This window comes from Pseudopodoces humilis, chromosome 9, assembly GCF_049639895.1.
Source record: "Pseudopodoces humilis isolate 2021_Gansu_Grassland_sample_001 chromosome 9, ASM4963989v1, whole genome shotgun sequence".
Classification (NCBI taxonomy): Eukaryota; Metazoa; Chordata; class Aves; order Passeriformes; family Paridae; genus Pseudopodoces; species Pseudopodoces humilis.
Genome location: NC_142208.1, coordinates 11,666,603 through 11,692,964, shown reverse-complemented (window position 1 = coordinate 11,692,964; position 26,362 = coordinate 11,666,603). Strand labels below are relative to the sequence as shown.

Here is a 26,362-nt window from a genome sequence, read left to right as displayed (position 1 = left end):
GTACAAAGGGTATTACCAAAATGTGTACAAAGCCTTGGTGTACCCATCCCTGGTACAAATTTTAACTTGCCTGTTGGGAAGCAGTCTGTAGAATTAAGTACTAGACACTGGAGAATAGGTAAGCACAAATAAATTTCTAATTTATACCTAGAAAAGACAGTGAACGGAGTATTTTTTTTGTATTTTTCAAGTTTTCCATTAAAGCTGAATTGTTGTTTTAAGCTGTGTTTTGTATTTCTCATTTCTAAACTTTGGGACAGCAACCTGTGTCTTCCAGTTACAACAGAGAGATAAATATGCCTAATGCATTCTGAGAAAATTAATAGTTCCTCTCTTTTTATAGTGTGGTTTTTTTTTTTGCTTTACCTGGTCTTTTAAAGGGTTACATGTATCTTAAAACAACAAATTTCTTGCTGAAACCTTTTTCTTTGAGCTGTTATCAAAGTTAATTTTGCTGATAATGTTCTGAAGTTAAATAAAAGCATATTGCCTGCCTGAGGATAGATAAGTAAATCTTCCCTTAAGATCATCAGAAATAATTAGCTCCTTATTTGGGTTAAAAAGGTACAATTCATAGAAATGCAACTTTATCTCATCTGAAAGCGGTTTCGTATGGATTACAGAGTAATCTAAACAGTGAGAACAGTTTAAGAACATTGCAGTTGTACTTGCCATAGATTTGAAATCCTGAACAATTCAGCCTTGATCTGGATATCAGCCAATCATTGCAGTTCCTAGTCTGATTTTTCTGCACTCAGCAGGTCACATAAATGATTGTTAAAGCTCTTATATAATTTTTCAGCTGTTCAGGACTTTCCTTCCTGACATGATCACAATCAAAAGAGTTTGATGTGAACACTGATTTTCATTTGGAACATGTTCCACTTTCATAGCTTCTTGCCAATGCAGTTTCTCTTCTGAATTGAGTGTCCTTAAGGATGGAAGTATTTTAAAATTTTTAATAAAACTAAATCAAATGAATATGTATTTTAAGCATTTGGTTTGTAAGAATCTGGCTTGCTTGTGTTTAGGTATATTTGAAAGTTATTTTGGGGGGAAAAAAACCCCGAAAACTCCACTTAGTCTTTCAGAGAATGTAATGTGGTGTAAACTATAGCCTAGCGAAAATCAATAAACCAATAGGATACACTCATCCTTCCTACTTTTTTTGCCAAACTGCTGCCAATGACAAGAATAGTATCCCTTTATTGAAGAGTATTTTACAAAAAAGGAAGAGATTCAGAATAAATTCTTGTCTGTTGGAAAAGCACAAAAATAAAAAGGGTGGCATCTCAGGTAAGGGGTGGCTGATGAGACAGATGAGGAGGCTGAGTGGGAGAGCTGATCTCATTCATTAAGAAAGCTGATAAAGATTCATCTTAAAATTAGTAAAAAGCTTGGAAGAGCATTGTAAAGACTGAAATATGGGAAAAGTGTATGAAAAGATCCAGGAGATCACTACCAGAGCTGTAGTACATTTTTTAAAATATATACAGAGCTTTGAGAACCAGCCAGTGACAAACAAGCAGGGTTAACTGTTCTCCAAGATAGTTTTTGTGTGGTCAAGAGTGTGTCAGCAGAAAACAAGAATTATTATTTCTGGTACAGGGTATAAATAATTGAGATTTTAGCATCGAGTCAGGAATCAGTTAAACGCTTACTTCACTGTTTTTCCTGTGCAGAGGGTTTCTGAACAGTGGCCTGGTCCAGCCAGCAAACAGAAAGGCATAAAGTTTATGCTGACTATAAGGGTTTTTATTTTAAAACATTGCTGTTGGAGGTCTAACCCAGTGTTGTTCTTCCAGGATAATTTGTTAAAATGAATTGTGACAGTTTGTTAAATACTGAGGAAAAACAGATGATGTTAGTTTTTGTAAAAACACTACGAAGGATACTTTAACTTATACTACACAGTATTGATTCCCATTTTTACATGCACAAAGATAAAGCAAGCACTCAAATTAGGCTACAAGAAGTTACCATCAGAGACAACTTTAGAACCAAACAGAAATTATGTTTATGGAATCTATTCTATTTGCTTACTGAGTCTCCATTATGGCTTCCTCATGTTAGAAAATCTGAAATGCATACTTTGAAATGCTAGACCTTAAACTAGATATTGCTTCTAATTGTTACCATTTCAAATGTAATTATATTTACTAGGCAACACATAGCAGAACATTTTTCAAAGGTATTAAACCTTGAAATGCAGTGATATGAATAGCACATATTACCTTCATTGCTATGAAAGGCATCAAGTCCACATTAAAGACCTTGTCATACAGGATTTAAACATAGTTCAGGAGGAACAGAAACATACATAAAATTATCAGCAGCATTTTAGCATTCACAAGTTAAGCTATTTTTTTTTGCCTCCTACACGTGGCCAAATTTTACGATTTGCATTTGTCTGCACTCATAATGAACATCTTCATGTTTTGAGTGTACATCAGTAATTTAAACACAGCTTGCACACAGCTTCTAAGATGCTTGAGTTGCAGAAAAAGTCAGTTTAGAAAAATTTTTATCTCTATGCTTATCCTGTCATAAATATGATTTGTTTTTTAAAATAGTGCAAATGCTTGCTTGTCTAGCATAGTGCCAGAACTGGTAACTGACATTCTTTAAATTCAAATTAAAAAGAGAATGAAACTGAAAGAGAAATGTCATTTACAACTATTCAATTCCATCTAGTAAATACTTCTGAACTTGATATTCCATCATTTAAATGGGGTGCAGGCTGCCAGATCAGGTCTTTCTCATTCTTGTTCTAAAAATAGGGACAGGAAAGGAGAAGCAAGAACATATTTTCCTTGCTCTTGAGAAGGAGTGGGAACAAATTCAAGTGATTTTCAAAGTATCTTGCTGTTCAGCTCTCCTGTAATTGCATTTCTAATGTAAAATCTTGCTTTGAATTAATTTGATTGGGAGTTTCATTTTGCCAACAGATGTGAGTCATTGTAAGGTGCTCATTAGCAAAACTTTTTCGTAACAAAGATAAAACAATAGTTACAAGTCAGCAATTAAAGAGAAGCTTGTGAGACTGCAAGGAATGCAGTGACATTTGATCCTTACTTTGCAAATCAGTTCATCCTTACCCACTGCTTTTATAATGATAACAACGAAGTCTCAATAGAAGATTTGAACGCTTTTCCAAAATCAGCCACTGCTTTTATGCACCACAGGAACAGATGCCAATTTCCATTAAAATCTAAACAAAGTATTTTCAACTGCTCAACTGAGGTGTGGTATTTTTTTCTGGTTGTCTGTTGCTATTCTGTGGCACCCAGGAGGGTTCTCTCTTGACAAGGGAACCTTCCTATTGCCCCGTGTTAACACTGTTACAGCCCTGTGGGAGTTTCCCAGTCATTGGTAAAGTACTGCTAATAAAATCAAAGTAGTTAGGTGATTTTATTATTACTTCCATGTCATTTTATGGGAGGAGTTTAAAAAGATGAAAAATGTTGCACTTAAAAACATTTTAATGACGTATATGCAACAATTAATAGCACCAGAAACAAGAAAAACAAATAATTTGTTTTTTGAACTGGCTGGAGTTTTCACTCAAACGGAGGAAGATCTTTTTTGGCCTGTGACAGACAAGTCACTAGCAAAAAAATCCCACATCCTAAAATGGAGTAGATAAATATTGCAAACAATGGACCAGCACAGTACAGACAACGAATAATAAAAGTTTCTTAGTCTCTGGTCCTGTCTAGTGAACGAATAAATGAACACTGGCTTTGTACTAACTGCTAAGCTATCAGCATGGATGATCATCTCTGTACTGGACCTTTGTACAGTTTTGTTGTTATTTTGTGTGGAAGGTAGTGGTGGTTTTATTGACTGTTGGGCAGACTCAGTGGGTACACCTGATCATGCAGTAAGACATTTCAAATACTTACATACTGAGTATTTTGTATAAAACATAAAGCATGTCAGATTAAGAAAGCCCAAACAGTTTTCTCTAGAGAGACTTGAGATACTTATGTGAATAACTTGAGCTTTGGTGAATGAGGCTTTCAAGCACAGAAAAAACACCAACCGGATAACCAACCAAAAGACCTTGATAATTTATATTGTTATCTCATCAGACAAGGAGTGTTCATGAAAGATTTTCTGACTTAAATCTTCTATACAGAATGTTCTAACTTCCTTCTTTTGCTGCATCCTAGGTAGTCAAGTCTACAGTTTAAAAAGTAATGTAGTAAAATTTATTTTAAATATGTTACTTTTTGGTATTCATAGGTTACTGTTCTGCAGTACTGAAGGACCAAAAAAAAAGGAATGTGTATTTTTTAGTGTGTTTTGCATAACACTGAGTCTTCCAGTCAAAACCCTCGTATTTGTTTTCCATTCTAGGTACAGAATAGGGTTGCTTGGACTTTGTTTTAGAGCTGCTTTGCAGTCAGTGTATTTGTGACAAAATTTTCATCTCTTTTTAGAAGAATGCCTGCAGCACTTCTTAGTGCTATTAGACAGCAGTAAAGTATAGTAAAGGTGTTTTTGAATAGTCAGAAATAAACCAGTACAGAATTCTAGCATTGCCTACATGGATTACTTTCCATATATGCTGTTACTGCTGACTCCAATGTGATACCCTGATGCAGCTGTGAGTGAGCAGTGGAACCCTGGGCACACAACCCATTGTTCCTGCCAGGAAAAATAAGGCCATGTGGCCAGGAAAAATGCTCAGCCACCACTGCAGAATATTGCCTGTTGCTCTCAGCTGGAGCATTTAACACAGCTCCCTGCTTGTCCCTTCTGTATTCCTTTTCCCCTGTGGCACCAGCCAGAGCAATGCTGTATTGGTGGTACAGGAATGTTTCCACAATCCATTTGCTACTGTCACAGAGCTCAGCAAACATTTGTTGCTAACAGCAACTATATGTTGGTTTCAAAGAGAAAAAGTTATTTGAAGAGGTTGTATCCAAAAAATTCTGATTTATCCTTCCATACACTTTTCCAAATGCTAAACTACCACTATTCAAAGAAAAAAGCAAGTGGACTACAGTAAGCACTTCTGTTATCAGAAGAAAGCCTTTTCAGATAGTAGATAAAACTAAATCGTGTTTACATTCACTTACAGCTCTGGTTGTATTGATTATGTTTTTATGATAAGTTGTTATGGTAAGTCTTCTTTCATGACTTAGTACCATAATTATTGAGTCTGCTTTAATGTATGGAAGGACTCTATATAAATTTAAAGTCAGTTGATACTGTTTTCTAATGACAGTTTTTGAAAGGAAGTAATTTAGCAACTGTGATCCCAAAACAACAGGAAAAGAGCAATCCATAGCAGTTAATTTCCCAAACATTATATAAATTATATGCTTCTGAGTCCAAAATTTAGTACATTATAATACCAAAGAATTACTTAATCCCAAAACACTCCATGAAAAAACATAGTCCTTCAGCACTCGAACACGTAGAGGCCAAAAGCCTAGGCATTGACAAAAAGAAAATGTTGCTCAGTGCAAAATAAAGGGCACAGAAACAATAAATACAGGAAGATTTTTGAGTGGTATGTTGGTACAAACTAATTTCACAGATGCACTGTCTCTCCTAAAGCTAAATCAAGAGATTATTGCAGTCTCTGAAAGCAGCAAGGTAAAATGCCCTGACATTCCAAGCACCTTTAACACACGTGGTTGATGCCCCACGAGGACAGTAAGACTGAGTCCTTTCAGAGGTACAGAGCAAGCCCTGGAGTGGGCTTTCAGTGCCCCAGCTGGTGTTGGCACTGCTGCACTGCCAGGTCAAGCTTGGCATTGCCCAAGGCAGATGGGAGTTAATTCTGTGAAACACATGGCCTCTCCCAAGACCCCGTTTCACTGCCCAGAGCAACAGGATGTGATTGGACAGGAGCAGTGACAAAGAGTTACAGAGTGTAACTTCATGAGAAGCTCAGATTGAGGATTTTAAGGGATATAAATCACAATGATAAAAATACTGTAGGAGGGTTGATTTCAGGCTATTAAAAATCCTTCATGATTTTGGTTGCATTGTTCAGTATCTGTTATAAATAATTTGCAACACTTAAGGAAAAAGAAAGCAGCTTCACATGGGATCATGTTGGAATTGTGCCATCAGTAAAGCTGAGCTGTGGTATTTGACAAAGCGCCTTGTGTCAAGACAAACTAATGACTATTGTTTGACAATTAAAGCTCAGAATTTTCAGGCAAAATAATGAACCATTTTTCTTACTCTACATGCACGTTTCATTTTGGCTCAAGAGGTTAATAGAACAAAACTATCCTTTGTTGAAGGATTGCTTTTTTACTTTTCTCCTTTGGCCTCATTTACATTACTCCTTCACTGTCGTATCATGTTCTCAGATCAGCTCTTCTCTTTCTTTTTCTTTTGTTTCTCCCCCTCCAGCCCACACATATGCTTAAAAAAAAAAAAAAAGGCACGAAAAAGAAAACCAAAACCACTAGAGGCTGGAGCTAATGCTGTTCTGGAAAACGCTTCTTTTTTGAATAAGCTATTGCCAGCCACTTCCTTTCTCCCAGCTGCACCAATTTAAGAACAGTGTTTAGCAAAGTTTAGGGAAACATTTTTAAAGTCTGTCTCCTAAATAACCATCCCATCATAATATTTTAGGAAAATTCAAAGCTGAGTCACATAAATTATAAATATATAATATATGTAATATTATATAGCTATTATATATAATATATAAATATATATATATATTATAATATATATAAATATCTATATACTATTGCCCTCAGATGCTAGGAGGTCTGCAACTACTTTAGAAAAATCCCCAGGCTGAAATGAATTGTGTCTTAAAACACAGACATTTCCTAAATGTTTTACTGCCTGCTTTATTCACAAACAACGTGGGAATTCCTCTGTAGGGGCCTGCTAAGATTAACACCAAATAGGAACTATAACATCTGTCAGCATAAATATAGGTCTGAGTTATGAAGGAATATCTAATCTTAGAATATTCTTCTGATAGAAGAATCAGGAAACTATACACAACATCACTGCAAACGCATCATTTTTCCTGACATGGTAGACCTTTCATACAGAGATGACTATGAATACTCATGTTGTTCCTACAAGAGGTTAAGAAATCTATTTTTTCCTTCTCTCAATCTGGAAAAAAACAACCTTTCTGGTAGAGAAGAAATTCTGGTAAAGAGAGAAAACTGGCACTTAGAGAAGAAGAAAAAGTGTTCTGTATAATCTGGAAGGCCCTGTATAGCTCTCCCCATATAGCTGCAACAAGCTCATGTGCAGGATAATAGAAGGACAATATTCAGAGTCTGGTGGCTCTCTGTAGGCCAGCCAGTGGGTGCTGCAGCATTGTCAGAGTTTGTTTCAGATCTAGAATATAGGGTTAGTTGACAAAATCAGTAATTTCAGTTATTTCCATTCCGTTATCTTCTTGTACTCACAAATATTATGTCTACAGAACACTGCCGTCTCCAGTGTGTCGGTGTCTACTCAACTCCTACTCATTATCCACAACAAAGACAACAAGCAAGATGTTCAACAGTCATCTGTAACATGCAATACTGAAACTTTGCATCAGGTCAGGTTTAAAATAGTAATGAAGCCACATTTAGCTAGTTTGAGGAGTGCATACGTGAATATTTAAAACCTGATAATTCTCTTCTATGAATATACTTTTCAAGTATATTTTTGAGGGATACTTAAAATGATGATCTAACATTGCGACAAGTTTTAATGGATAGGAAAGTGCCTGGATGGTACCTGAAAGTGCTGGTCATACCTGTCAAGTGTCTTTTCCCTGTTCATTTAAGGTATTCCCTGGAAAGACCTTTTCTGTCTGAGGGCTTGAAACGTAGACTGAACAGATCTGGTCCTTGGACACCCAGTCCCCTCCCACGCTATATGCTGTAACTATTTCTGAACAAATGGATTTCTGCCTGCCTGAAGACAAAGGGCTGCTCTGTGCTAAATGGGGTGCAGACCTCGGCAGAGCAGAAACATGACAAAGCATGCAACCTCTGCTGCTCACACCATCGGGGCTCTGTTCTGAAAAGCCCTCAGTGCTTGCCTTTGAGGCAGGTGAGCAGTCGGGCAATCCAGCAGAGTGATGTCAGGTTAGGGGATGCAGGCCTGTACATAATAAGCCTTTACTGGCTTTCTCTGTTCTTGATGAGTGGGACCAAAAACATTTGGTATATAGCTGTGGAAGAGCATTCATGCCTTACCTGCTTCCTGAGCTTTACCCTTTTAAACTGCTACAGGCCACCATTCATGCACGTGGCTGAAAGCTGCATGAGTTCCCAAAACTGTCTTCCTTTCAGGTCAAGCCTTGCAGAAAACTAATAATTAAAAAAAAAAAAATAGGGTAATGAAATGTTCTTCTGGAAATACAGAACTGTTCATAAATACTTGGATAAATAGAAAATAATTATTGGTAAATTCTGCTTCTTGTTTCCACCAGAAAGGCTACATCACAATTTCACGGTTTGGCTAACATTTGAGAAATCAGCATCACTGTGCTGCTGCCGGACCTCTGCGAGCCATAGGACTGGCAGAGCAGCTGTGCTGTGTGCGCTGGGCAGTGCCGCGCTGTTCCCGACAGGGTCCCTGTCCGGTGGGCAGAGCGGTGTCCCAGAGGTGCAGGGTCCCTGTCCGGTGGGCAGAGCGGTGTCCCAGAGGTGCAGGGCCCCTGTCCGGTGGGCAGAGCGGTGTCCCAGAGGTGCGAGCGGGCAGCGCACGGGCCGCGCCCGCTGCGGGAGCGCTCGGTGTGGCCGCGGCGCTGAGGGGCCCGGCCTGCGGGCGCTGCGGGCGCAGCTGCGGAGGCTGCATTGATCCGCCCCGGCTCTCGCCCTCAGGCGCGGGCTTCTCGCCGCTGCCGGGGCGCATCGCCGCGGGCGCGTCCCCGCCTCAGGGCGGGGGGAGGGACCCCCCCGGCCCGGCCCCGCCGCCGCGCGGCGGCGCCGGCCCCGCTTCCCCCGCGCAGCCCCGCGGGGGACGCGGGCCCGCCCCGGGGGCGGTCGGGGGCGGCCGGCCCGTCCCCTTTAAGCGGAGCGGCGGAGGGTCCCGCCCGCTCATTTCCGAGCACGCAGGAAGTGCAGCCGGGGCTCCGCGCCGGCCCGCGCGGTGAGTACGGCGGCACCGCGCCCCTCCGCCCTCCCGCTCCTCCCGGGCCCCGCACCCCTCACCTGCCCGCCGCTCTCGGCCGCCCCTCCCCGCTGCCGGCGGAAGGTGCCGCGCAGCGCCCCGGAGCCCGCTCGGCAGCGGCACCGCGGCGGGCCCTGCCCCGTGTCCCGGCCCGGAGCGGGCTGCGGCCGGCACCGAGCGCCCCGGGCGGCCGTGGGTCCGCGCAGCCGGGGCCGCCGGGGGCTGCCCCGACCGCCCTGGCGCGGCGGCCTGGCACACCGGGCCACTCGGTTGTACCGTAGCGCTGTCTCAACAATAAAATGAATCTGTCCCTCACGGCTGCGTTTCCATTGTGTTGGCTGGCCGTAGGCGTGCTGGGAGCGCGGTTGTGCAGCCGCAGGCAGCGGGATGCAGCAGGCGGCCCCCCCGCCACAGCGCAGCGCTGGAGCGGGCACGGTGGCAGCGCTCGGCCGGGCTCCGGGGGGGGCCTTTGGGCTTGCTGGGGCCGCGAGAAACCCCCATTCCTTCCTCCAGCCCCCCCAAAATAGGGGAAATGACGATGGTGGTGGTTAATTATCCTCAGTGGAATGCTGAGCGTTGTTTAAAGTATGGTTGACATCTGTTCGTTTTTGTCAGACGCGTTCTTGCTCGATAAATTCTGTGCTCTCGCAAACTGAGAGAGCTGGAACGTTTGGGTATTGAACATAAAAATAAATTGTGTAATTGTCACCAGCCAATTCAGATATGCTAAAGCAGAAACGGGGAGAGGGGTGTTGTAATTCGCAAGACCATTTTACCCCTAAATATGTAGAAATTTAAACTTGATAGCGCATGTTTTCATTGAAGTGTTATTCTGTGGTTTTGTTTGTGGTTTCTTTCTCTTCAAGTCCCTCTGTCAGGTGGAAATTGAGACACTGATCTCTTCTGCTAAACTTGTAGATGATGGATAAGGACTAACTTTATTCTCTTCTCACTCAGAAGAACTGCAGACAAGAGAGTGTTGTTTCAACACTGAGTCAGTATCTCTCAGGTTAGAGTCATACAGTAAAAATACTTTTTTTTCCCCCCTTTTCCTTGAGGACTGTAATGCTAGGCCTTATAGGACTGTTTCTTCTTTTCCAGCATGCACTAGCTGTAAGTTCCTATGCTGCTTTAGTGTGTTTGAAGGAAACTTATGGCTTTCCTTTATTTATTAGCTAGACAGTGGGTCCCCAAGGAGCACCAAAGACAGCAGTTTGGAAGTATTCCCAGTAGCTGTCAGTGGACGTAGATGTGTTTTGTGGAGGGGTGTTAGCTATGAGCCTCAGTTACACCCTGAGGTTTTTATGGGAGACTGTGTGCCAGTAAGTCCTTATCAGAAATATCAGGAGAGCCACACTGAGCATTGCTACAGCACCAGTGATGAACCATCAGCAGCTGAACATGGGAGGAAGAACAGTGGTTGTTGAAGTATATGACTGTACAGCCCAAACAGACATTCTTTAGTGTGTTTGTTGCTGGAGAAAACATGTGAAAACTTCAGTGTGATTAAGATTAGTTGATCTTGAATTTTTTTTTCCTTCTTGCTCCCATGACTATGTTTTAGGGTCTTTCTCAGGCTTAAGGAAGCAAGGAATAAAGGAAAAAAAGTAACCCCCCAAACCTGTCTGTACAGCTGCTACATTGTGGTAGAAGTTGCACCAAATTACTCTTGAATTTAAATTCTTTGCTTTTATGTTCCAACCCCAGGATATGGGTCTTCCCAAGTCAGTGAGAAACATCATCTGAGGGCATGGTTAAATAAGTAGCTGTTGTCTGTTACCAAGAAAACCCACAAGCATATCTGGCACGTGAATTTCAACCCCTGCATCACAGTCTGCTATTTCATGCTTGCCAGAAGTGTTCTGTAGACCTCTTTATAAAAAGAATCCATCAGAATCACCTGGACTTTTTTAAAAGAGATAAAACTAAACTCCCAGGAGGGCGGGTATGAGAAATATGAGGTCAGTTTTTTTCACTGCAGAAAACAAATTGCACAATATTTTTCTTGTCTCTGAAGCAGCCTGTCATTATGAAGCAAGCTTCATGACTTGCAGTATTTTCTCCTTAAATAATGCGGAAACAGGATCAGAGGTGGGATGAAAGTCAGGCTTTGGGTAAGTGCTGGAACTGATAATGTCCTTGGCTTTTTGTTAGCTCATCTGCCCTCTAAAGGATCAGCCCTCCAGAATAAAAGTCTGGGAAAAGGCCATAATAATTTTGCTTCTGGAAAAATAGCATAGAAAATAGGCATGGGTTCAAGAGTGCAAGACTTTCTTTTTTTTAAAAAAAAAATCATTCTTAGAGGGCACAATGGGAAGAAAACATTTTCAGGAGCATATTGTTCTTAGAAAAAAGACCAAACCACAAATAACTGCACTTTATCTATGTATCTAATTATGTTCTTTTAAGCTTAGTGCTGGAAATGGGGAAATGAGACCAGAACACATGTTGTTTATAAAACAACAGAACTCAAGATGTTTATAAAAGAAATAGAATGCTTTTTGAAAGGAATGGGAGTATAGTTTTATTTCTGAGTTGGAACCACAGCTTGTAAGAAGAATTTGTGGAAAAGCACTTCTTACTGTCTGCCACAACAGTTTCATTCTGAATGATGATTAGATGATGAATGATGATTAGAAAAGCCCAGCACATCCATTAATATTATAGCTCATAAAAAAAAAAACCAAAAAACTGAAAATGTGCATTTACTTTAATATTTTTGATTTATTTTTTATTAAGCTCTCTGGAATTTTGTTTTTTGAGGACAGGAAAAATTCTGCAAGTTGCAGCCTTCCAGTCATGAGTGCCTTTTGGTACAAAAGGAGTTGAACAGGGTACTGTTTTAGACCCTGGTTTAGAGGCCCATTTTAGGTGCAGCTAGATTCTGCTTTTATCCAGGCATTTTAAGAAATTTTTATTGCAAGGCTGCAGGTATTGTGTGTACCTAAAAATGTAAACAGACAAGTTATTCAGCTTCATATTTTTTGAGTATCTAATACTTTGTGGTGTGTGTAGTCTAAACTGGTGATTCTGATGGTCATTGCTAGCTGAGAACCTGCTTTAAAAAGAGTAACAAGGTAATCATTGCAAGCTATATATAGTCACTAAAGATGGGAGATTCAAGGGAAAAGAAAAATGGCTTTTTTCCCCCTAATCCTTGCCTTCAAGTAAGGTAAATGCTACATGTGGAAACATGGCACAATAAAATACTTGTGAGAAGCTTGCATTCTCTCCACTGTCTGTGCTGCAGCTCTGGGTTATGGTAAGGCTGGCAGGAGCCACTTGCTCCACAATTATTTCTGAATGGGGTGTGGTGGAATAATATTTTGGAACAATCTCTGCTTTACCTTACTTGTAAAAGGCTCTTTCCATTCACACCCCAAATCCTCTAAAAGCAAGTTGATAAAACTGGCAAGTTATTTCAAGCTGTGAGTGCAAATATGAGCTCTGGGAGGAGCATCAACAGAGTTGGTATTTCAGAGTGAGGTTCAGAGAATCCAAATCAGATGACATGAGAAAACTATCTTGAGGAAATCTTGTATGTACTTTTTAAATCTATTTCCTGATAATCCTCTCCAACTGTAATAAAAAGTGACTGTAGTGATTGGCCTGTTCACTGATTTGTGGCTGCCTGCAGTGTAGGTGCTTTCCAGCATGGTGTTGCTGGGTCTGATTGCTTCCTTTAGCCTTCCTGTGTTCCTGGGAAGGTTTTGTTTGGTCTGGAGCCCATCTCCCTGCCCAGCCTGTAGTGGAGGGTGCCCATGACTCCTTAGAGAGGTGTCTTTGAGGAGAGTGTTGGTGGCTGACAGTGGGGGAAGAGCTGCCTCTGTTTTACTTCAGCCTTTTCCCCCCTTTAGTTCTTTCACTGGTGGGGTGAGTGGGTGGTAAAGGGCAGGTCTGGTTGGCTTTTGTTCTTACCTTTCCTCCTCCCTGTACTAAATGGTGGTGTTTCAGTGGTGAAGCAGCTCGTGGCAGAGGATCCTTCTCTTTTGGTACTGGGCTTTCTGGTCGGGATGTCACTTAGGGCAGCTGTCGGGAAAGCAGATCAGCACCCGACAGCTACCATATGCATCCTGCTGTCAAAAGTGAGGCTTCCCATCAGCTCCTCTACTATGGCCAGAAATGACCTAAAATATCCATCAATGCATTGCTTCAGTAGATGGAGGGATAAGAATGTTTTCTGTGGGAGCCTGTGTACAAGTACACACTTGGCAACTGAAGAAAAAGTGTGCAGAACGGAAGTGCTGTAGCTGCCTTAGCAGCGTAGGGATGGCTGGGCTGATGCTGGGGGAGGTTTTGGTGGGCAGACACTTCTGGCACTTGTTCTCTCAAAATCTAGGGGAGGTAATTTTACTCTTCTCTGGCATACTGAAGGGAATTTCTGTTCAAGGAAACCAATATGCCAGCTGTAGAGCAGAAGTAAAATTCTCTCATGGCTAACAAATCCTCCGGAGATGGGTCCTACCCACATACTTTTAATCCTGTCACTGGCAGCAGTCGTCTCCTTTTGCTGAACATAGCTCCAGGCTGGTTCTCACATGTTCGCTGTTAAAATAATACAGTGCAGAACAGGGAGGAGTGAAAAGTAGCTTAGAAATACAATACCTGCAGTTATTATATTTCCAAGTAAAATTGCTGAATAGATGAGTCTCTTTTATATAGACACCTGCTTCTTGTATTTGACAAATGAACATCAGCCACAAAATGAGGTTAGTATGTCTGCACTGTTGATTGTGTTTTTTGTCAAGACAATAGATGAGTGCTTTCATAGAAGTCCAAAATTATAGGACACCTGTGTTCTCCTAAAGGTTGTATATGAATCTACAGCAGTTTGGTATTGACTAATCCCAGTTAATCATGTAAAAGGGCTGTAATAGTTTTTCCGATGCCGGTTGCCAAAGAAATGGAAGGACAGTTTCTGGCTTTCAGGTGTGTAATTGCAGGAAGACATGAAAATTTAAAGCTGATGGCTGAGGTGCTGCTGTACAGAGGTTCTGAGCTAATTGTGTGTGTAGATGTTGTGTTTGTAGTGTGTTGTGTGTGGTAGCCAGTTGCAGCCAGATGGGTAACCAGGCAGATTTTCTGCTACCCCGGTGCTCGTTTTTGGTGTTTGCATCTTCCCTGTAGAAACAGCAGAAATAATACTTAGAGAGTTCCGGGTGCAGTTTGCGTTGCTGCTGCAGGGGCAGGTGTTGAGCAGCAATGCACAGGAAGCAATTGAAGCTTGTTGGGAACACTGCTGAATTAAAGCAGAGGAAATGATGTAAATGAGCTTGTGTTTTGAAGCATGCTGTGAAAATACAAAACGCTAGTCTTGAGCACCGTTCAGAGTGAACCAACGGTTCTGAGGCTAAGTCATAAGTTTCTGTGAAATAAAATCTGTCCTGTAAGAGTGTTTCGGGTGACAGCTTTTAGATGACTTGTGGTAGCACTTCTGCTGTCTCCTGAAGGCTTCCCCAAGCAGTGGTGTCAGGAAGGATGGCACTTGTCAGCACCGCTGATGCTGCTCACAGCCCCAGGGGCAGCAGATGCCTTGCATGTCTTGTGCTCTGGCAGCATGAAAATTAAGAGCGCTGAGTGATAGTAGTTTAGTCCTTCTTTCATGTGCTCTGTGAGTTCCTGATGCACGTAGAAATCTTCTGAAGAAGAGAGACACAATTTGTGAAGTAGGAAGGTGAATATTGGTTGCAGTCAGTGCTGGCTGGACAGAGGCTGGCAGGTTTCTTCCCAGCACAGTCAAAGCATTGCTCCAGTAAGACGCCTCTGCGGGGCAAACTTTGCCCCAGTGTCCCCAGTGTTTGGCAAAGGACTGGGTGTTAACATCCAAAATACTGTATTAGATTCTCTGAAGTGCTGCTATGCACGTTTCTTTATGTTGGATTTTTTGAATTCGATTTTGGACATAATCCAGTGTTTTTGAATTCTTAGACATTCAACTCTTCAGAATTCCTCCTTAGTTTAAGGACCTGAGCTTCTGTTAGATGGGCAGTTGGCAGTGATAGGGATTTAAATCAACTGTGTGAGGGGAGAGGAAGGAAAGGAAAAAACCCAACTTTAAACCAGTGTTCAAACAGTGTAGTAGAAGTTGTTGCCAGTAGAACTGTGTATTGAAATACTGCACTCGTGACAAGTGTCTGTGGTAACAACCTGCATGTCCCTTGCTGTGAAGCAAAACAAGCAAAAAAAGTTAGAAAAAAAATAGTAGTAAAATATGAGCACTACAAAAGAAAAGTTCAAGGAACCTGCAAAAACTTAGCAGAGGTTTGCAAACACTCTTGGCTTCTCTCCCCATCAAACCACGATGGATCTCTTCCTGAACAAATGGGGAAGGAAGGCGGTTCAAGTGGTTCAAAGAATGACTTCAGGGACTTGAAAAACAAAACAAGAGGTGAAGCAGCAAAATGCAAAGTGTTCAGTGTTTGATGCTTCTAATTGTTCATACTGGCAACTTTTTCAATACAAGAAAAATACCAAGATAGATAGTTCTGACAAGCTGCTGGCTTTTTTCTTCCTGTGAAGCTTGGTATTGCTAGTCCTTTAAGAGTAAGTTAATGCTTAGTTATATTGTCAGTCTGAAAAATTACAGATGACATAAGCTGTGCTTCTGGAATGCACCAGATGTTTTTCAATTGTTTGGCATCCAGCTTTTGTGGCTGGTGACGTATTCATGGTTGATTTGTTGTGCTGAAAGCAGAACCTGAAATACTACGCTGAATTTTAGCCGTTCTAAAAACATTTGTAGTTTGTGTTCCTCCTTCCATCTTTGATTGTGGACTGAAGAATAACAGAGTGAGCACAGTTTTGAAAACCACATGCGAATTTAAGCTAGCTGATTCAGTTTTATATAAGAAAAACAGGACGGTGGTTGATTCTCAAAGCAGCGTTTTCTCAGGATTTCTGGATCAAGCAGTATTTTAAACTGGTTTTTGTTATTTTAAAACTCTCAGGCCAAACTACCACTTAGACAAAATGTACAGAAATGTCTTCCAGTGATCACTTCAGAGTCTTTGAACTTGCACTGAGGAGACTTAGGTACAAATATTCCCTGGTCCAGGTAGCCCTCCAAAATTTTGACAATAAATCCTGTCTTCAGTGAGATTATTGCTGTGGTGTATAATAGTTGTCCAACAAAACTTTTTTATTAAATTTCAATTTCCTATAAACATTTCTGTTTTTAAGATGGATATTAATAGAAGTTTGAAAGTAGTTTTAAGAAAGTTTTGGATGCACTTGAAAATTTAACTTCTCTCAGTTTTCACTTTAACTGCTACAGCTGCATCATAGTCTGGAATACTACAACCTTGAAAACAGTGTCACTCTTACCATAGAAAAAAATTCCCAAAAATGGAAAAAAAAATGAACTCCTCTACATTATTAAGTCTCTGACTTTTTTTTTTAAAACACTGGCCAATTTGCTGTGCAGCTCTTAGAAAGAACACTCTGGGTATGGACTGCCCTTTTTCATCTCTTCATAAATTAAGAAAAAGAAATCTCCATGAGAGAACCACCTGTGAGGGCCTCAAAGGATCTTTTTTACTCTACAGCATTTTCAGATTTGCTTTACAGTACGAGGAAACTGCATGTATGACCTTTATTATTCTCTCCCACATTCAGAAGTCTTCTGCTGGTTCCATGCATGAACTTGAATGGCAATTATTCTTAAAAAACAGCTAAAGAGTTAACATAGGTTGGTATTTATATTTTCACTATGCTTAGGTTACAGTAGCTATGCTATCTTGATCTCCATATATAGAGAAGTAGATGACAGAGAGATCTGAGAAAACAGAAGATAGCTTGATTCTGAGAATGTAGTTAGATGTGGAACTACATTCAAGTGAAGCAATTGCAAGAAAACCACATTATTCTCATCTCTTTGGTTTTGCCAGCTACCATTCAACAGTGGAATACTGTCATTCTCAGCAATTGGTTTTAATAAATAGAACATGGCATCAGTGGAAATGTAGGTGTGCTGTGCAAATGCTGTGCACATGAGCTGGGATCACCACTTCCCTTTTACTCTGTTGCATTTGAGGGAGCATGCTCATCTTCTGTGGGGGAAATATTTAGCTGGGGCCCTTAAAGTTGTTTAGACACTTTGAGTGCCTAAAGAATATTTCACCTTTCCTCATTCACTTTGATTAAAGGTGATGCTGTGTTGCTAAGCGTAACTGGTTTTCTGTCTTTCTAAAGCAGGCTGTTTTCTGTGCAAAAAAGCCGTACCTACAGCATTACCTTTTTGGGTGCTGCTCGGCATCTTAGATTTAATTTCTGCCTCTTGCTGCAGCTGTTGCCCTGTCCTGTAGAAAGAAGTATAAACATCTCCCAGCACGTGGCCTCGTTGAGACTACGGTGCATGCTTGAAGATAAGCTGCAGTTGCTGTAAGAAGTGTGATTTAGTTTTGCTTAAGCTGTCCTCCACAGTCTGTTTCCCTTCATTGGGTGAGCAGTGTTGCACAGGCTGTTGGGAGGCTCTGCCACCTTTCAGTGGACAGACTGCTGGGTGTGGTTGCTCAGGTGTTGTGCCCTGGCCCAGGAACTCAAATGCGGCTGTTAAAATGTATGCAGCCCCTTATGGGGGCTGTGTCCTTAATAAGGATTTAACAAAGCCTGTTGTAAAAGTAGGCTGGATTCTTGCCTAATGCTCGTGTGAAAAACAGCATTACTTACAAGATACTGGGAATACCAGGAGAAAGATCTTCCCTGATAACTGCCCTAAGGTAGCTCATGTACTTCTGTTCTTATTTCTAGCAACCAACAAAGTAGACACAGTAAGTGTAGTTATATAAAACTGCTGTTCCTTTAATTCCCTGACAGTAAAGGGAAGAAGACATGCTTCACCAAACTTGGAGTTTGTGGTTTTCTTGCCAAATTTAAAAAGAGGAATAGCACCAACAGCAGTGCAGGAACCCACAAGTTAAATAATGTAAGCTATAGGAAAAGTTGTGTCATATAGAAAAGCTACTGGCTTGTGAAAGCTGGAGGTAGACGAGCCTTTCATGATAGCTGTTTGATACAAGATTTAAAACAAGCAAGCAAATGAAACTCCTTCAGCTGGTCCTACCTCTAGGGCATTTTAGCTAATTTTTCTTGCCAAGCAGATGTCTCTGTTCATAAAAACAATAAATAGACTGTGAGAGCACTTTTTGTTTCCTGGTGTTATCTGAAATGGAATAATACTGACCAGTATGATTAAGGTGTAGCTTGTTAGATTTCAAGTTTAAATCTTAATTCAGCTTTTTCCAGACAACTGGGCTTGCTTTGGAATCACTGAAGCCAAAGAAGGACTTCTATTCATAAGCTCATTGCTTACTTTGGATTAGGTATAAAGTAAATAATGTGAATAATACTGTTCTTTCATTTGTCTACTTAACTATGTAATAGATTAAGTTTTGTTTAGGAGCATCAAATGCCAGAACAAGCTGCAACTTGCTTGCTTCTCTCACTTATAGGTGACAAAACTGCTTCAGCAAAAGGTTGCTCTTTTTCCTTGTTATTTCACAGCAGATGATGAAAGAATTGCATTTAAACTGCTACAGTACAGTTAATATTTCCTTCAAGGATGGCAGCGTGACTGCTTTTTCCAGGTATTGTCGTGGCAAAAATACCACCATTTTTAGGTTGTTGGGTGTCACCTGCTTTCTTTCTCTGAGAACAGAGATAATAAACCCCACAGTATTTCCTATTCTGTCAGCTTGGCAAGCTGATTTATTTTTTGGCCATGTACATGGGGCAGGGAAGGGGTGTGTGCTGCATGAGCAGGATGGGTCCTTCCTGCAGCCCCCGTGGCCTGTGTTGCTGTTGTAAAAACACATTCCAGGGAACTTGAAACTGAGGCAGAAATTGCAAGAGAGGGTTTGGGCAAGCTGTAAAGAGTGTGATCTGCTTGATTGTTCTTGATTTCTAAGATGATTGAACACTGCTATTAAAATGAAACCCTACTCTTTTCTATGTTTCTGTGTTTTAAAAGTTAGTACTAAGTGTATTGCTTTAGTTGCATATTCTGAAAAGATGTAATTAATAAGCAGGATCTGGTCCTTGGAAAAGGCAGGGCTTTTTATTGATTTTATCTCCCTGGTGTTGAGAGTGAGTTGATCTACCACATGAAACAAGGGAGATAAGAAACCTGATATATCTTCCATGTATACTGCATTCTTTAATGTGGCAGTGGAAATTTGTGGAGGTTTGGTCTTTATTTTGGAACACAGCATTTCTGCTGGCAAAACAACAATGTTGCTTTTTGTAAGAGTAATCATTTGCATGGAGAATATTATTTTCTGAGTAATAAATCCTGTGATCATTGCACCCTTCACTGAAGTAACTTTTTCCTCTGGTTCCCGTGCCTGAACTACTTATTTCTTGTGTACTGTGAGTTCTAGAATGGTCCTTGTGCCAAAGGCATGATTTTTTTTTTTTCCTTCCCATTTAGAAACTAAAGAAATGTCTGAAGTTACTTACCTATTGCATATATGTAAAATTTATCACAGGCTGTTCATAATGTGGACAGTTTACCACTGTTCATTGTTTTTTCCATGTCCTTCATTAAAAATGAAGTGACTTGCTCAGTGATCAGTGTACAGTCATCGTTGTCCCCGTTTCCCCCATGGGACTCTAGCTTTGGCAGAGGAAAGGAAACTGATGAAAATCAAGAGGTAGCTTGAAGAATTCCTTTTGGTGTCAACCAGGTAAAGTGAGCAGTAAAACTGAAATTCAGTGCTTACCAACTAAAGGGGGGAGTTGGGATGAATTAGATCAGTGTGTCATGCTCTAAACTTTGAAAAAGTTGAAAATAAGCTGCTGCGTGTGTTTGATGTGATTGATTTACCATAGGCAGTGGTTGAAATGTGTACAAGCAAAATGTTCAGATTTTTCAGAATTCAGTGTGAAACTGATAAGGTCTAAAATATATTGTGATTATTTTCACTTTCCTGTTGGTTTTATTGAATGCAGGTTGTCTTTCCGTGAATTGATAGTGGCTTTTAACTTCTCTCCCATTCAGCAATGCATATGTGTGTATGCTTGGGAGGCAGAGCAATAGCTGAAAATCAGATGGCAGAATTGTAAGATGATCAATAGAGAGGGTGAGATTCTTGACTAGTGTTCTGTGGAAAGTGAGAATTTCAGCAATTAATTCTTGTGATTTTTTTTTTTTCTCTCTTCCTTTCTTCCTAGTAGCTGACAAGTCTGACTTAGGTGCTGGCTCAGCTAGGACTGTGTCATAAAACCCTGGAGAAGTTATTTTGTCTTTTCTGAGACTATACCTCAGTGGACTGTCTGAGCAGTGATGATGTGGTACTTAAAGTATGATTTGAGGTTTTTCACTCTGGAGTTTATGCAAAGATTCTGCAACAGCAGATGCCCAACTTGCTTTGTGTTTGGTTTCAGCAAGTGAGAAGACAAAGGTGTACACAGTGTTCCTCTAACATTCCAAGCTATTCTGTTCTCAGTGGCACTGTTGTTCAGATTAAGAAGGGAATATGCAAGGGATGAGATTGGACCTTATGTTTTCATTGTATAACTTGCCAAGAAGAAAAATATGTGTGTGGACGAGGCTTAACACAGTGGCTATCTCTGGCATCTGGGTGAAATTATGAACAATAAAATAACTCTCAGCTGGAATTTCATGAGTAGCTAAACAGTGACCATCTAGGGCATGCTGAATGAAAAGGACATGTCTAAAGTAAAACATGCTCACACAAGGAATGTCCCCACGGTCTGGCTTGAAGCCAAGTGAATACTGAATTAGGTCACTGCTTTAAGTGTTAATGTTTCCTCACTTCAGAAAGATGTACTCACCCTTTGCAACAAGGAACAAAACCAGAATGCTAATATAATAAAATAAATGTAAAGCATTTTCAGTTGGCATCCTGGTCTATTCCCTTGTGCTTAAAGAATCAATGAACTTTTTTGTAAGGAATAGAAGTATTTCCATTGTTGAATATAGGGAAGGCCCTGGAAATGCAAAAAGAATTAACAACCAGGTGCTTCAGGAAAACAAGCAGATCTTCATGAACATTGTATAAGCCTCAGATGTCTCTTTCTTTGGAGATCATACAGACCATTGCAAATAGACATGTTCTGAAGAACTGATATGAAATTAAATACCAGCATGTGCAATTTAAAGTTTTGGAACTTAATCTTTAAGCGCTGAAATTCTAGGGACTTCTTTGTGATTACTTATTACCTGGTAATCTTACTGTCTTTTTTTATAAACTTCAAAATGTTCCATGTAACCCAATTAGTTTCCCTACTGTGATTTTTGGGATCCCATGTGCTTTTGCTTGTTCTGGGGTTTCACAGCCTGCTTTCTCTTGTAATCATATTCTACAGCCTAGTTACTCGAATTCCTAAAATAGGGCTGTGTCAGACCAAATTCATATCAAATTTGGGTTGTAAATATGCAAAAACAGGGCTGCCCCCTTTTTTTTTTTCTTCTGAAAAGAGAGGACAGTGCAATAGAATACTCATAAGCCCTTCTTTTCCAGTGGGATAATAAGGAAGATTCTTACTGCTTTCACTCAGTCTTTGAAGTATTCAAGATGAAATGTCTTCTTTATGATGACTTCCCTCAGCAGAAGTAATCCTGAAAGAAGAAAGAAAATGTCAATTGGCTCAGTTCCCACTGCTTTAGCAAACTAACCCATTCAGCTCTCCATGTGCAATTTAAAATTTTAATGTTCAGCATAACTGGTTGCACAAACATCCCTAGCCTTTAAAGGCCACGGTGAAGCTCTAGTGGGAAAAACACCTGTTCTTTATAGTCTATTGCAAAAAATGGCCAAACCTAAATAGGCAATGCCTCTCTCTGTAAAAAAGGCCATCTTGTTAATAGGATTGTCACTAGCCCATAGATAAAGGGTTTCAGCTAATGAATAATTAGAGCCTAGAAGGAAAAGTACCAGTGAGCTCTTTACAGCCCAGCTCATGTAGTTCTCATTGCTTCAGAAGTGGCTTATTGTATCTCTTCCCTGAGCACCCCTCAGGGCAGTGCTCCCCCAAACAGCCCTCTGCTGTAAATAGGTCAAATGCCAGTGGGAAGGGCCAGAAATCTGCAGATACCCAGCAGCAGTCCCGTGGGGTGTGTTGGCCTCCCTAATCCATGCTTACCATGATTTTTACCATGGTCTGTTTGGCCACAGTGAGGAAAGGTATTGAGGAACAAGAGTTCTCTCTCTGCCCCCTGCTATTCTCCAAGGGGATCTTAATCTCCTGGTACATTGTGTCCTCTTGACACCACATCAGGAGATCTGTTGTCCCTTGTTTCTAAGACATGAATGAGACCTAAAGTTAGTGACTCCTCAAAGTTGAGCACACGGCCATTTATTGTTAGAGCTAGGATTGGCTACAAAAGCCTACTAGAACTAATGCTCCATCTTCAGAGGTAGTGGTTTGTCAGTTCATGACAATTAGAATAGTTGGGGCTTGATTTACTGGTATTTTATACAAGTTAGATAGGTTGATCATTTTTCAATATGCCTTTACTGATTGAGGATGTATCAGCTTCTTCATAGAGTAGCTTCAGTACAGTTTAGCATTTACTGAGGTGTAAAGAAACTTATGGGTCTTTATGCTCTTAATTGTGGCTTCACCCCTTGCAGTCTAACAGAAGAAGAATTTGGTAAAGAAACATCATATGGACAACTTTGTACTGAAGAAAGTTTGGGATGATACTATGTCATTTCTGTGAACTGGTTTTATCCTGTAGATTTTTTTATTCTGTCTCCCTTGATCCATCACATCTGGACACTGGTCACTAGTCTGAGGATACATCTGGTGTTGATCACTCTTCATAGGCGTTCAACTTGCATTTATATAATGTTGTGTTTGTGCAGTGAGGAGTGACTAACTTCTGGCTTGTCTGGACTGGAAAGCATGTTATCTAGTATTCAGTTGATAAAACTGTTACTTATTTTGTATCAAAGTCTCTAGTAGCTTTCCATGAGTTCCAAAAGCTTCAGTTTTAGATGAGTAATTGTCTTTAATCTACTGTATTAAGACTTTCTACATAATCTGTGTACATTATTTATTAACATAGACTTTAGCACTACAAATACTAAAAGCTGCTTCAAGCAGTCCTATAGACTTCAGCAGGACAATTTCAAGGTGTGCAGCTCTTGCCCCAAACTTGGTGTGTGTGATATGCCTGCAAACTTCGGGTTGGCTGTGGCAGGCGTTGTGCTGGTGGTATGAGTAAGTCACTTAATCTTTCAGGCCTTGTAATTGGAGCTTTCTCACAAGTGAAGATGCTGAATATGATGATACCACTGGTATCAGGGGTATCAGTGTGAGTCAGGGGTACCTGATTCACATTGGAGCAGTATCCTGGTGCTGGAAGCTGAATGGGAAGGGAGGAGTGTCACAAAGACCCAACTGGGGAGACAGTGCCAGGTGTTTGCTGTAAACACATGGGGAGCATTGTGGTGCCCTGACTGACCCACAGGGTCAGCACAAGATGGGTGTGGGTGGCACCTGGAAGTGCCAGATAAGTTTGTCTAACCCATATAGAAGGAGTATGAGAGTGAGCATTTTTTTTCCTAGTCTCATAAGGATAGTGAAACTAAACTGGGACTCTAAGAACTTCCCCCAAACCATAATTGCATAACACAGTCAAAATGGATGTAGAGCTAATAGGTCCCTGGATAAATTTTAATGAGCTTCACTTATTTTATACAAGCAAATTTTAAATGAAAGAATTTTATTAATTTTGAAAGTAGACTAACATGCACTGAGCTTACTTCTTAGTTTTTTCTGCTGTCATTGTAAAACATTTATCTGGCTCTCAGTGCTGAGTAGGATCCTCCTCTTGCATAACTGTGGTCTGTCTCTCTGGTCTTTTGCTCTAGGCTGGTTTGGTCAGTCACATAAGAGTGTGACCCATGAAAATGGTCACTGCCTCTTCATGCTGCCCTAACCATATCAGAAGATGGAAGTATTAGCAGATGGATAATTTCAGGATCCCTTTCATCAGTCAGGGATTGGCGTTTGAATTTTAATTTCTGCTGAATTTGACTTAATCTGAGATGTGGTTTCTGTAAGCTTTGATATTTAAATCTATAATACTTTATTCATGAGTGAACAGTTATACCCTGAAAGATATTTACCTAAAGTAAAAACAAATGAAATTGCAAGTTTATGCTACTTCAAAATAGTTCATGGATTTTTTTTTTTGGTTGGTTGGTTGGTTTCTTGTTTTGTTTTGTTTTTTTAGTTTAGAGGAGTAGGAAAGGCATGGGGTTTTGGTATCTTTTTTTCCTCTCACAGAATAAAACAAAACAGAAGCCCAAGGAAGAATGGGGGAGTTAAGACAAACGTGAAATAAACTGTGGTGAGACTAGAACTGTTACTGCTTTGGCTAGCTGTGTGACAAATGTGTTTTATTGGACTGTCCATACTATTATTTTCCAGACACTATGTCAAAGGGAGTTGCTGATGGGTAATGCCAAGGAAATAAATGTTTTTTCTTTCTCCCTTTCTCACTCCCCCCACCAGCAGTCTTTTGCATGCATGTGTTAGAACTTTGTTCATGTGTTTCTCAAATGACTGTTTGCTTTGTAGTTCTAATTGCACCTTTCTTTTAATTTTAGGTTCTGTCTTCATTTTGCTGACTCAAACCACAGATTCCAAGGAAAGGAGGGGAAGTGGAATAAAATACTCAAGTGCCAGAGGAAAAGCAAGACTAGCCAATGAAAATTACTATTACTAAATTGTAGATTGCTCTCACACACAGTGGGGGGGGGGGGGGAAATTGCTATTCAAAGCTTACAAAATTACTTTTGCAGATTTCCCTCATAAAACATCAAATAAGCTAAGCCACTTCAACCAGGGCTGAATTAGGAAATGGAAATATGATTCCTTGCTGGTATCTTCCATCTTCCTCCCTCTTCGCAGTTTTTTTTTGTTTGGGGTAGGAAATCCTGAACAAATTGTATGGCGTCAACCGGACTTACAGTTGATGGTTATGGATGACATAGGAACTTCAGATTTACATCTTTGCAATAACACCTGATGCAAACACTTAAATGCAAAGCTTGAAAACTGCTCATCAGCTATGTTACCAGAACCTGTAGTAGCTATTATAGTTATGCTTTCTCTCTTTTTCTAAGATTTCAAGTGTGGGGTGATGTCCCCTGGAAAGCAAGAGCAGATAAGTCATCTTTTAGGATTGGAAACAGAAATAATATGAGAATGCCCAGAAGAGGCTTAGTAATTCAAGCCAGGACTCGTTGGCTATTGGTGGGCCTTGCTTTACTATTCAGTTTAGTCTTGCTCATGTATTTGCTGGAGTGTGCTCCACAAACAGATGGCAACGGATCTCTGCCTGGTGTCGTAGGTGAAAGCATGGGTAAAGAATACTATCAAGCTCTCTTGCAGGAGCAAGAAGAGCATTATCAGAACCGAGCTACGAGTCTGAAACGTCAGATTGCCCAGCTAAAGCAAGAGCTTCAGGAAATGAGTGACAAATTGAAGTCCCTGCAGGAAAAAAAGAGCCCAAAGGTCAATGGTATGAACTACCAGGGCACCAAAGAACAAACATCCAATGATCTCCTAGAGTTTCTTCATTCCCAGATCGACAAAGCTGAGGTGAGCGTGGGGGCCAAACTGCCTAGTGAGTATGGAGTCATTCCTTTTGAAAGCTTTACATCCATGAAAGTATTCCAGTTGGAGATGGGGCTCACTCGGCATCCAGAAGAGAAACCCGTTAGAAAGGATAAACGAGATGAATTGGTGGAAGTTATCGAGGCTGGCCTAGAAGTTATCAATAATCCAGATGAAGAAGATGGACAAGATGAAGATGATGGAGTAGGAGACAGGCAGCTATATAGTGAAAATGATTTTTTAGAAGGTATGTTCACATGCTTCCCAGCCCCTTAGCAGAATGTCACAACAGGCATTAAATGGTGTTTTTATTTTTAGATGTTTTACCTACTTGGATAGAGTCTTGAAGAGTAATTGCACAATAAGAACCTTTATTTCTAACGATGAGAATGTTACGGCTTCATTATCTTGGGTTTTTAGTGGAGTGACAAATGCATTTCAGAAGGGCTCACCACAAGAGGTGTACAGGGGAAGCTGTATCTATTTAAAATATGGGTGCATTCATAATTGTAGCCAAAGTCAGTGTGACACAGCTGCTTATGGTACTAAATAACAGAAAGACTTTCAGTGACACTGATGGCAGTGGGAGGGAGAAATTGATTCATCTCTCATGTACCAGAACAATTAAGCAATCCACTATGAAGCTACATGGTTT

General features: G+C 40.6%; 1 protein-coding gene across 2 annotated transcripts in view; it reads left to right on the top strand.

Annotated features, from left to right (window-relative positions):
• Nucleotides 1-9,054: 9,054 nt before the first annotated feature.
• The window catches only part of CSGALNACT2 (chondroitin sulfate N-acetylgalactosaminyltransferase 2), a 31,449-nt gene continuing 14,141 nt past the window's right edge, over nt 9,055-26,362 (top strand). The window contains exons 1-2 of one of the 2 annotated variants that reach the window (XM_005520476.3): nt 9,055-9,093; nt 24,696-25,954. In XM_005520476.3, the coding sequence (XP_005520533.1) occupies nt 25,291-25,954 (664 nt within the window). In that variant the 5' untranslated portion in view covers nt 9,055-9,093; nt 24,696-25,290. Of the gene's footprint in view, nt 9,094-11,210; nt 11,229-24,695; nt 25,955-26,362 lie in introns of those variants that run through there. The other variant, XM_014250467.2, reaches the window with a different exon arrangement.